The 12453-nt window shown below is 42.9% G+C and overlaps 1 protein-coding gene across 3 annotated transcripts in view; it reads right to left on the reverse strand.

Annotated features, from left to right (window-relative positions):
• Positions 1-214: 214 nt before the first annotated feature.
• Positions 215-12453, reverse strand: part of LOC111864257 (probable cytochrome P450 304a1) — a 29461-nt gene continuing 17222 nt past the window's right edge. Inside the window, exons 10-11 of one of the 3 annotated variants that reach the window (XM_023851361.2) lie at positions 11281-11505; positions 215-1265 (exon numbers count right to left, since the gene is read on the reverse strand). In XM_023851361.2, the coding sequence (XP_023707129.1) occupies positions 11321-11505 (185 nt within the window). In that variant the 3' untranslated portion in view covers positions 215-1265; positions 11281-11320. Of the gene's footprint in view, positions 1266-10850; positions 11506-12453 lie in introns of those variants that run through there. The other 2 variants (XM_023851360.1, XM_023851359.1) reach the window with 2 other exon arrangements.

Consider the following 12453-nt stretch of genomic DNA (forward strand, 5'->3'; position numbering starts at 1 on the left):
AAGGTCAGTTATTTAACATGTTGTTAGGTGTATGAGTGACTAAAGACGGGGTTTGGATTGGTAATGGGATTTATTGATCACTTACAAATAGTAACTCAAGTAACTATAACACGATCGCTACTCTCCACGCTGTGTAGATAAGTAGAGCACACTCTAAGCCTTCTCAGTCTGCTTTCACTTGTCGTTTCCCGGTAACGATTCTTAACAATGGAGATTCTTCAGCTTCTGTGCTCACGTTGTTACTGTCCGGCGAATATTCCACAACTGAACTAAACCCAGAGTCAAGAGTTACTTTACGACTGACGGTTTACCACCAATCGGTTCGTCTTGTCGACAAACCCTTTGAGACTCATAACCAGTAATTTTTCCCCCAACTGAACACTTGCGGTCATGGTCCTTATGTAACATCCTCTCTGACGAGAGGACTGATCTGTAGTTTACAATTGCTGCTGGCCCTCGCCAGCACAGTCATTCTCAGTTCCGAGACCCGTGGGACTTTACTGTCTCTGATGCGAGACTCCCGCAATCTGGAGGGCCAAGTCTTCATATTTATATCCCCTAGGAACAGGGTGGCCCGGTTATACCCCCGTTGTCCCACTGATAACTCCTTGGTCTGGACCACGTAGAATACACCGTTTCCAACAGTTCCTCTATTGGTGCGTATGGATTCGTTGCCGTGGGAACGTGTTTGTTTGCGTCATGCAGTAACGGCTGCGCACATTTGCTTATTAAGAATCTGTTACCTAGCAGCGGATGTTGTTTCGTTGTGCGTTTCGCGGTCATTACCCAGTAACGGGTCTACACGCTACAATATGCATTGCTCAAGCCCAGACCAACGTGGCATCTTTTATTTAATTAATATAAACTAAGGAACTCTTCAGACTAGAATTTTATGCTATTTGTGTTTTTGCTTTCAACAGTCTTGAATGTTCTTCCTATACGGACTTCAGTTCCAGTGATTCAGACAGGCATATTTCTGCGAATCAAATTCCAGTTACTTCGGCTTGGACGTCTCTCGAATAATGGCCCAAACCGAAGGCAAGCTACCACATGAAAACCATCTTCATTCTCTCACACTGGGGCTGAAAGACCAACTGGACACTTGCACTGTAGAACAAGCCATACTGTGTGTTGCACTCTGCCTTATAACTCCTTTGCCTTGTCTCGGTTTCTCTTCATGGTATGGGATGTTTGTTCTTGAGTCTTCGCTGTCCAGCATTCTAATTGACTGCGCCTCATCTTTTGAGGATTTCATTCCACATGTACTGTAAGAATTCATGAAAAAATTGTATTTTAAAATAAAATATATTTTTAAACGTGTATGAGATCTGGGATAGCGCAGTCTGTTAGCGACTGGCTACGGGCTGGACGTGAGGAGCCGGGATAGCTCAGTCGGTATAGCGACTGGCTACGGGCTGGACGTGAGGAGCCGGGATAGCTCAGTCGGTATAGCGACTGGCTACGGGCTGGAGTTCCGAGTGCCGGTAGGGTCAAGAATTTTCTCTTCTCCACGTCGTCCAGACAGGCTCTGGGGCCCACCTGGCCTGCTATCCAATGGATACCGGGGGCTCTTTCCCCGGGAATAAAGCGGCAGGAGCGTGAAGCTGACCAATCACCTCCAACTAGTGCCGAGGTCAACAAAATATGGTTTTATACACCCACTCCCCCATACGTCTTCATGGCGTAGTGCTTAATTAGTTAAACACAGGGAGAAGTTTACCGTCAAACGTTTATGCCTAGGTCTCAAATTCCTTTCCAACATAATCTCAAAATTAATGTCACGATCTCTTGGGGTGTGATGTCATGTAGATGGTAGGTAGGTACAAGCGTCTGGGAGGAACTTGCTACATTCAGGGTAAAAGATGGACGCGACAAGTTCCTCTGAAATATTTATACCTGTCTACCACACTACAGGGCGTCACATTAACATTCACGGCCGTGAGAACCTCAGATATTCGCGCTGTCACTGTCTTCTTACCTTAATGATTTGAACACAATTAAGAAGAGATTAATTAATTAATATGTTCCATTTTTCACGTGTGTAAGAACCAACCTTTTCGGAGTAGCTGTTATTATTTCAGCTTCAAATTGAAGAGGTCCCATGCTCGAATCTCGATCCAGAGGCGCAAATTCAGCCAGCTGCATCCTTCCAGGCAGACACTGCTAGAGTATCCCAGAACAGGCCACTAGTGCTTCCCCACTGTTTCTCTTTGCATAGTAATGTCATTCGACGATACATAATATATGATGTGTAACAAATACACAATTAAATTCAATTTATTTTCATAAATAAAAGGTAAAAAACGCATAGCTATCCCTGTAACAGGCCGTGAAGACCCATAGGTTTGTGAGACGTCGAGGCTCCCACATTTTCTCTAGACAGTCGGCTCACAGATGGCGGTAAGGTTATCAGCCTTACGCACCGACTGCTCTTTACCCCCAGGAAGATTCCTGGTACTGTTAGAGGCTGAGCCGACCCCAGGTTCATAGTGCGGCTGGAAGGATTAGGTCAATTGAAAGATCCATACATGTGCAGGTAAATATGTGTTTAGGCCAGTCGCCATATCGCTGTTTTCCATCCTAATCGAATATTGTTTTCTTGAAACATTATTCGGAAATCATGTACCAGACCCGTTTTTAATTTAAAATTAAGGTTGTACAGATACAGAGCCGTCTGGATACTGATTTACACCAAATATACTTTTAAACGTGTGGAGAAGCTGAGTCTGATTGTAGCTTTTACTTCTCCACGACGTGGGATCGAAGCAGCATGTTTCCTGCGCGTCACAGAATGCTGTGTCTCATTTCCGGTTAATAGCACATTCGCTGCTGAATTTGCGGTGACGGTGAATATTGCTAGGATTGCTTACGAGAAGGATGGCGACAGTTATGATGTTGGCACCACTGGGAAGTACGAAAGCGTTAGAAATTGGTACAGTAACATACAAACAAACAAACTTATTTATTGATAGTAAATAACAAGGAAAGATAAATGGACACACGGCCGGCGATATAGGAAGGAAATAAACAAAAGAGAAAGAAAAAAGAAATGAAAACAGTCAAAAGGACATAATAATTGCATGAATAGAAGGTATAGAGAGAGAAATCAGAAAGAATATGAAAGAAATGAAGGAAGAAGATGGAAGTATAAAGAAAAAAAAAGTCGGAAGAAAGGGAGATGCAGTGAGAGAAAGGCAGACAAGAAGAAAGATGAAACACAGAAAGAAACGGAATAGGTTCCAGAAGAAGAGGATACGCAGGAAAAATAAAGAAAGAATAGAAGAAATGAAGGCTGAGAAAGGAACGAAGGAAGGCAGCATGGACAGTGCACAGTGCAATTTGTCTGCTTTACGTAATTCGCCAGTCCGGTCACATCACCCGCGGTGCGTTCCTGCAGTTAGAAATGCTACGGCTTTTTCAGCCGGACGTATTATCAGCTCTGGAACCAGTTATCTCTCAGTTCTTACACCGGTGTTGTCCTTTTAACTCTGAGCATGGCACGGCTTTCTTGTTGCCTTGCAAACTCCTTACCCTTTCGCACTTACCGTACAGAGTAGGCCGCGCCATAGCTCAAGCGTCGGCCCGGGTTCGATCCCGGGTCTGGTCAAGTGAGATTTGTGATGGACAGTGTGGCGCTGGGGCAGGTTTTCTCCGAGTACTTCGGTTTCCCCTGCCCATCTTCATTCCACCAATTGCTCCACAATCACCCTCACCTATCATCTGGGGCTGGTACAATAGGACAGTAATGGCCGCAGTACAAGGGACTTAATCCCACCCCACTAGCAATAAAAAAATACCTTACAGAGTATCAAGTGTTGGAAGCAGTGATTATTAGGACGAATCCTACTCTAGGCTTTTTCCATCTTGCAACTGTACGTCACTTTACATTTCTGCGAGTTAGTACAATGAGGAGGGACGAATTTCTGAACAAGTATGTAGTCTTCTTACCTTTCAGTGATTACATCTGCCATTACTGGGATCAATACGATTGTTTCAGGGTTATGCATATTCAGGACGCTCTCATTTCAAATTTCGGCCGGGACACCGGATAACCTCACTGAGGATTTTCGTGGCTTTCCTCAGTCATTCATTCATTCATCTGTAATCTGTCAAGACGACAGGTCCACAGTCTTCCAAAACAGTTCCTCCACTTGATGCTATCTAGAGCTTTCCTCAGTCCCTTCAGACAAATACCGGGATAGTACATCGATTAGGCCACGACCGCTTCCTTCAAAATCCTTTCCAGTTCGTCATTCATCTATCGTTCGACGCCGGATGTTCTAGTTACTGACGGCGTCGCAGAATGGCCTGCACAAAAGAAACTCTTACATGAAGAGCGCCCACAATTTAAGTAAGAAGTTCGTTCTTCTATTCGTCGCCTGAAGTTTCCTACAATAAACTGCTCCGAAACAATGAAATTCCTTAGTTATTATATATCACATGTGTTTCACAAATTCTTAATAATTGCTTGAAATTTCATATATTTTATTATTTTTTTTATTATTTTTAACATTGGGTGAGACTGAGTCCATTTGATACTACCGTTACTGTTTGGCCTATTGTAATAGCCCCGGATGGCAGATGGTGATAATTGTGTATCAATTGGTGGAATCCGAATTGGCAGGGGAAACCGAAGTACTTGGAGAAAATCTGCCCCAATGCCACTTTGTCCACCATAAATCCCACATGACCTGACCCGAGATCGAACCCGTGCCGCCTGAGTTATGGCACGGCCAAAACTTCTGCTTGCACTTTAGTAAAGTATGTAAGCATTGTAAACACTTCTTAAACTGACACACGAAATTTTGTGATACGGAATTATTCCTACTTATCATTAAGTTACGGTTGTAAACAGAATTTTACGGCTAAGTGGTTTAGTGTACATTGGAGAGATGAATGCATTTTGGTGGGGAAGCATGGAGCAAAGAGACCGATAGGAATACTGAAGAGTAGCTGGGAATATTATATTAAAATAGAAGTTAAGGAAACATGGACAAAATCTTACAGAAGTGTGCTACCTAATCAAGTAGTTTGGAAGATGGACAAAGAGTCACGCTCTCTCCGTGTACGGTTAGTGCAACAATTGTATCGCCGTATAAGCCTTTTCTCTCTCGGAAACTGTCATAATGATAAAGAGACAGAAAGAAAGAGGCATCGTCAGTAACGAGGCGTGCCAGGTGTCACTGCGGGTGTACCCCCGGCAGAGCCCCTAGCCCCGGCTGTTGTACTGTCTGGGTCACGTTTGTGTCTCCACACCTGAGCAACGGGTTCACATCCGGCGCTGGGTATATAGGTCAGCGAGCGACTTGTGTCGGAACCCGCTCTATCGCACCGTTGAACTTGGTGGAGTGACGGTTCTCATACACGTGGTCCGACAGAAGAGAGATTCGTTTTCGCGCTACCGCCTCTCCTCCCTTCAGCAGAGCGGTTTCGCATGAGGAGGTGCTACGTTTACGGAACTTCTTTTATATGGGTAAGATTCTGACCTTCGGGACAGAAGATCCCGGAATGAAACCAACCGGCTCCACTACGGATTATTACCTCCACAAAATAATTACAGGAATAACACTCTCTGTATATGGTGAATATAGGGCACCCGGTAGCGTAGTTGGTTAAGGCATTATGCTATAAGCCTAAAGGTCGCAGGTTAAATTCTTGATGAGGTCATTGGAATTTTCAATTTACCTACCTTTCCAGTCGCACTATGGCCCTGAGTTCGACTCAGCCTCTAACAAAAATGAGTACCAGGAATCTTCCTGGAGGGTCAAGGGCTGGCGGCAAGCAAGGCTGACAGCCTCACCTCCACCTGTGAGCCTAGTGTCTAGAAAATATGAGAGCCTCGACGTCTCACAGCCCAATGGGCCTCCACGGTCTGTTGCAGGGATAGCTTTACCTTTCATATGGTGAATATCATGCCGTCAACTGTGGTGAGGAACATAAATTGCCCTGTTCTATACCCTTTGCCAGTCATCGTCATTTTCGCTGTCATCCTATCATCGGAAATTAAACGGAAATACCGCCCACTGAGCACTCCCATAAACAAGGTATTCCGAGTAGAACTCGTAAAACCTATTTTCCTACTGCACTAAATTCTGGCCGTGCATGTCTTATGTTATTAAATTTATACTTTGATGATGTATTTAGTAGTAGTAAATGTATAGTCCGACAGTGAAGCTAAATTTAAATCACCCGGTAGCCCGCGCGTATATGGTCATTGGATCGAATTCCGGCAGAGTCAAATTTCTTTTTCTTACAGTTTAAATATATTAATTATTATTATTATTATTATTATTATTATTATTATTTCAGTACAGTTATTGTCCACTTAAAATTTATCGGATATAATTTGAAAGTTTCATATCGCTAATGTTTCATACATAACGTGTAGACAGTGTACTTCTTCATGTACAGTGTGCACTGTAGGATACCTGCACCGTGCCTTTGCCATCTCCAGGCAGGCAGAAGTCGGAATGCCACACAACCAAATATTACAGAAACGAAATACGAAGTGGCTTTTTCCAAGAAAATCGCAGTGAAACTTTTGCATGAATGTGAAAGTGTTTCACATAAAGTAATTTAAGTGGTCCCTCTTTACGTAATAGGATAGACTTTGAAGTCAGGATAGCTCTGTAGACGTAGAGATTTGAGTAGCACTGGTCGACTGAGTAATCGAAGTTAATTCTCGACGAGAAATCGAAGTTTATTCTCGACAGCGACAAGGGATCTTGCTCTGCTCCTCGGCCCCTAGACCGACACTGGGGGTTACCTAGCCTCCTATGTGTTGGGTACTGGGGTTCTTTCCCTGGGGTAAATTATCCGGGGCTTCAAGCTTTCATGGCGTGGTACTTATTTAAGCACAGGAAAAACTTTACGTGGTAAACTTTCATAAGACGAGTATTTTACACTTTATTTCCTTGATATTGCATGTTACCGAATATAGCACTCCTGTCTCTTATTCAGGCAAATGAAAAAATAGTACCTCAAATTAGGCTACGGTCGTTTCCTTCCACATCCCTTCCAACACATTCTTTACTAATCATCCTATCAGTATTTTATAGACTGAGATATTGAACACGTAGTCAAATAAACCGAATATAAATTCATGTTGCTTGTCGCATTCCATACAGTGGCTGTCAGACACAGAGAGGCATGAGAATACAGAGGTTGTCTATGAAGTGTCATGTAAATGGCTTGCTGTTTGCAGCGGCATACACAAGTATAAGAGATGTGATTCTTAATTGTCTGGGAGTTTGTTTTATACTTGTGTGTGTTAAATTGGTTATTCATATTAAGCAGGGATATAGCCAAGCGGTTTGGCTCAGTTGCAACATATCTGATTTTGAATTTTGGCTTCATATCTCGGCGGAGGTACTTACCACTATTTCTGGTCTTTTATATTTATTATTTTTTGTATTTCACAAGAAAATATCGTGACCGCGCGTTTCCTTTCATAATCTTGTTTTTAAGAATTCGCGAATTAAACTCGTCTTGAAGGTCATGCCATTAATATCATCTATCTAATATACATATCAGTACTTTACCGTAAAATATATTGTCACATGTAGGGGTGGCTTATAAGACGGGTTTTGGATTGGTTTTATTGCACCTTACACATTCACGCAACTTGGGATTACAGACAATATAGCACTGTTGCCATTCTACAAACATTACGGTTCACCGTTACACACGCGCTAGGGTTCTCAGTCTTCATTTGTCGTATCCTGACAACGGATTTATAGCAGTCTCACTGTAACTTCAAATCACACATGAAGTCGTCTTTGCACTGCCTAATTCATTTCTTGCCATTCTTCTCGACGTATTTTTCAGTGTTTCAAAATGAATGAACTGATGTTGTGTATGTACTGACACAAAGATAGTGTTGCAAATGAAGCAGAACAATACGGTAGAATTAACTTCAGGGAAGGGATGTTCAAATGTTTAATTTTAATATGTTAAGTACTGTTTGGAAATTCCGTGTTACAGAAACTAATTATTTGTCTCTACAATAATTTGATTCAATTATGTATTCAAGGGGCAACACATACTGTAAAGTAAAGTTTCAGTGCTTTACTAATGAAGCACTAGGCCATGAACACACATGGGGCAGTGGATGTATAGATCCACGCTTTCTTGATCTTGGCACTAGATGGAGGTGAGTGGCCAGCTTCACTCCCTGTCAGCTCTGTCCCTGGTACGATTGGATTTGAGGCTGGGTGGGCCCCAGAACCGACCTGGTCAATGTGGAGAGGAGAAACTTCTTGCACCTACCAGGACTCAAACTCTGACCCCTTGATTGTCCAGCCCGTAGCCAGTTGCCATATGCTATACCAAATGCACTGTCACATGCTGTATTCAGTTAAATGTTATAGTACTTGTATACACAAACTTTGTATTCTATCTAAAGAAAAAAACAGACAGTACTGTGCCTCAAAATATGTGGCTCCTTATGAGCATGAAATCTGAAGATACCCTTAACATCTAAGTGCATTGGTTGAGGAAGTGAGAAGGAATGTGCACATGAATCATATGCTCAACATTTCAATTGCGTGCATTACACAGAAACTTATATGCAAAATATTGATGAAGCTTATGATACTTCATATAAAGTAATTGGGTTAAGCAGATGTAAACGGAACACCCAGTCTGTTGATCATGTAGCAGGGATGTCACATTACTCTTAATATGATATGTCTGTCCCCCTAATTATAATGACATTTCAATGTAAAGTTACCGTAAACTTCATTAAGGAACAGTACGTTTCTGTCATCTAATTGAGCGTTTTCAGTGTTATAACTTTTACATTTTTCCACCCTCTGAAGCATCTGGCTTGTATTGACAGGCTGACATCATTCTGGTCCCTGAGACTCCTGCGATGTTGGTTACTTTCAATCATTGTCTAAAACATCTTTGAGGTTATGTGATTCCTTAAATGGGCGACTTTACAGAAGAAAAGTTGTGTGTGGTCAAGGTTATCTCTGGTGTGTAGCCTTTAGTTCCCATGTGTCAATGGGATCTGTCAACTTTCTAATGATGTTGTTACAATCTATGTCACTATTTGGTGATGATGATGATGATGATGATGAACCCTAAAAGATATTTTAGATGTAGCTTTTTCTTTTATTGCTAGTGGGGTGGGACTAAGTCCCTTGTACTGCGGCCACTTCTGGCCTATTGTACCAGCCCCAGATGATAGGTGAGGGTGATTATGGAGCAATTGGTGGAATGAAGATTGGCAGGGGAAACCGAAGTACTCGGAGATAACCTGCCCCAGCACCACTTTATCCACCACAAATCCGACTTGACTATACCCAGGATTGAACTCGGGCCACCCCGGCGGGAAGCCAGCGACTAACCGCTTGAGCTATGGCGCGGCCCTCCTCAATATACAAATACAGGCTTAACGAATTTGTGACCTGTTTACATTTATGTTCCAAAATCAGCAGAGAAGTTGGTTAAGCTTCAAGAAGGTCATGCCATAGCTCAGGCGGTTAGTCGCTGGCTTCCCGCCTGGGTGGCCCGGGTTCGAGCCCAACTCAGGTCTTGTGGGATTTGTGGTGGACATAGTGGCACTGGGAAAGGTTTTCTACGAGTACTTCGGTTTCCCTTGCTAATTCTCATTCCACCACCTGCTCCACATTCATCTTCATCTACCAACCGTGGCTGCTACAATAGGCCAGACAGTGGCCGACGTACCAAGTAGCCTCAGTCTCACCCCACACCAAGAAACTAAAAAATAGTACTAGGCTTTAAGAAATACTTGGTGAGTCTTGCCTCATGGGCCCTAGCCTTAGCTTACTTTTCCATGCATGTTCTTCCCACTTAATTTTGGTGTCTGATAAATGGCACGCCCTACCGCCAAAAGTCTGTTCCGTGCCCCCTTGGGCCTTCACATTGTGGCCCCATGTCCGGTCTTCCTATGGTTTTCTGTATATTCGTGTCTCCCACACCTGTCTGAACACCATTATTTTCACACCTACACCGAGAGAAAAGCATGTGTTAAGGTTTTGAGCTTCTTATGTGAGATTAAATACAATTGTGAGACGTGTGTCTGTGTGCGTGCGTGCGCCTGCGCTTGAATGTAAGTTTATTTCGAGTGACAAACATGTAATGATGATAGTTCATTACAAACCCCCAGATAAATGCTGGACATTTAGAATTAACAATAATTTAAGAAACAGCGTTTCAGCAGCAGAGAATAACATTTTTGTGATGGTACTCAACAGCCACCGCACATTGGGAAAAGTTTATGAGGAAGTACTGAATTAGTTTAGACATTGTTTCGTGGTGATTCAGTGTCCGATGAATTATTGGCATGATTATTAAAGTGCCCAACGGAGACATGTGACGAATTTAGTCGGCTTGGGCCAGTAAGAAACAGAAGCAATGCGTTTTTGGTCTCGTACGATCAGCAAAGCCTCCGTATGATCGTCCGCCTGTACTATCGACGCATGCGCGTTGCACGGTACAGGTGAGCATAGCGAAATTTGTCTCACCCTCGACCCCAGGAGGCATTGTATTTATACCAGAAAATATAAAGTGCTCAGCCAGAGCTCATTAAGGGGGAGGACGCAGCCCCTTTGATCAAAATGTTCTTGGGTGGGGGACAAATCTTATTCGGCCCTGATTTCATGTGTTCAGTTGGTCACTAATCGCCATTGACTTACGGTGGTTTTATAAAACTGCATCTCTTAATCGCTCCTGAGGAGAATCTCTAGGCCGTCTATATCTTCAGGTGCCTTTCGTGTCGTTTACACGAGTTACATACATATACATTCACTTACAGATACAACACTTTCTCGGTTACAAAATATCACCGCGCTCTTGGCGTTACCGCGGTTACGTCTTCTCTGTTGATTTTCATGTGATATCAATAGTTACTACGCCTTAACATTTTTAATCTTCTTTAGTTAGTCACGTGGTGTCTCATTCCTTGCTTTGGCCTCTCAACTCTTCATTTCATCTTTCTGTCACAAAAGCGAAGTTAATTAATTTGTTGGATTTGAGGTTCTCATGATATTGACTATGATAAGTATGATCTTCTGGGCTATGACACCGTATGATCCATTATAACTTCACTGACGTTTCGGAGGAACGCGCTTCCTCCAACATCAAGGCAGAAAAGTAAACCAAGCCATCAGCCAGCAATAAGCAAGCAAAAAGAAACTCTGCTCACTTCTTGCTGGATGATTACGTGATTTAATTTTTTGCCCAGAAGATGGAGGCGGTACTTTCCTCTGAAACCGTCGGTGAACGTCTACCGAAGTGAATGGCGTAACATACCAGAAAATAATATTCTTTTTTAATGTGGGTTGGGACCATGTCAAGCCCTGGGCTCCAACCGGATCCACATGTCCTTCTTGGTGACGATGATGCCCGGCAGGTCGGCTTCCGTAGTGGGTAGCGCTTTCCCTGGAGTTCCCTTCACTGTAAAGTTCTGCACCAAAGCCGAGAGTACCAGAAACATGAATTGGCGGGCGAAGGTCTCTCCGGCGCAGAGTCGCTTTCCTGGTAACATGAGAGCAAAACCAGCTTTCGGTGACTCAAATCACATAAACGTCCAACTACGTGATTAATCTGCTCTGTGGGGGACGTAGCCCTTCTTGATTAGCTGATGGTCAACTGGTCAAGAAACAGCTCGGCGGTATGGAACTGCAGCCGCAACAGAACTGCTGTTCGTTACACAGAGAAGAGCTCTGGACCAGCTAGGAGCAGGTGACTTCTTATTGATTTAGAACGGGAAAAATAAAAACTTCGACAAAAACGTTTGCTTATATAAGAGTGTAGTACCTTAACTACACATCCTGAGTCTGTAGCCGTTAACTTATCGACTATTGACTACACAGTCAAACACGGAGCTCTTCTCCTGAGTATGGATCCGTTACAATATCTTGAATAGCTCAGTCGGGATATTTGCTGGATGATTGGTTTCTGATTCCCAGCAATGGCAAGAGATTTTTCTCTACTCCACAGCGTCTAACCTTGCTCTAGGGCCCACGTAGCCTCCTATTCAGTGGGTACCTAGGGCTCTTTCCCCAAGAGTAAGAAAGCAGGGGCGTGAAATTGGCAGTTCACCTCCATCTGGTACCTAGGTCAAGAATGGTTACTTTAAAAACTTCAATATACCAAGAAAGCTGCTGTAGTTGAGGAAAAGTTGGATTTTGAATATATTGTGCATTACAAACATTGTATGTATATGTATTTTAACACTCAAAACACCCATTGTGATAGTAGTTTCCAAAAAAGTATCGATGTCCCTCTGATGATGGTCTATAGGGACCGAAACATGTAAGGGTGCTAAGTTTTCAAGTAGTAAAAACTTCAATAGTCACACTGGACGTTGTTGTTTTGTATTTGTAATTGTTAGTGTGACGGACCAGAATGAAACAAATCAGATTCAAATCAGATTACATATTTAAAATGTTTCAATGTTTGTACCATATTTAAAACATATTT

Source organism: Cryptotermes secundus, unplaced genomic scaffold, assembly GCF_002891405.2.
Source record: "Cryptotermes secundus unplaced genomic scaffold, Csec_1.0 scaffold33, whole genome shotgun sequence".
NCBI classification, from domain to species: Eukaryota; Metazoa; Arthropoda; class Insecta; order Blattodea; family Kalotermitidae; genus Cryptotermes; species Cryptotermes secundus.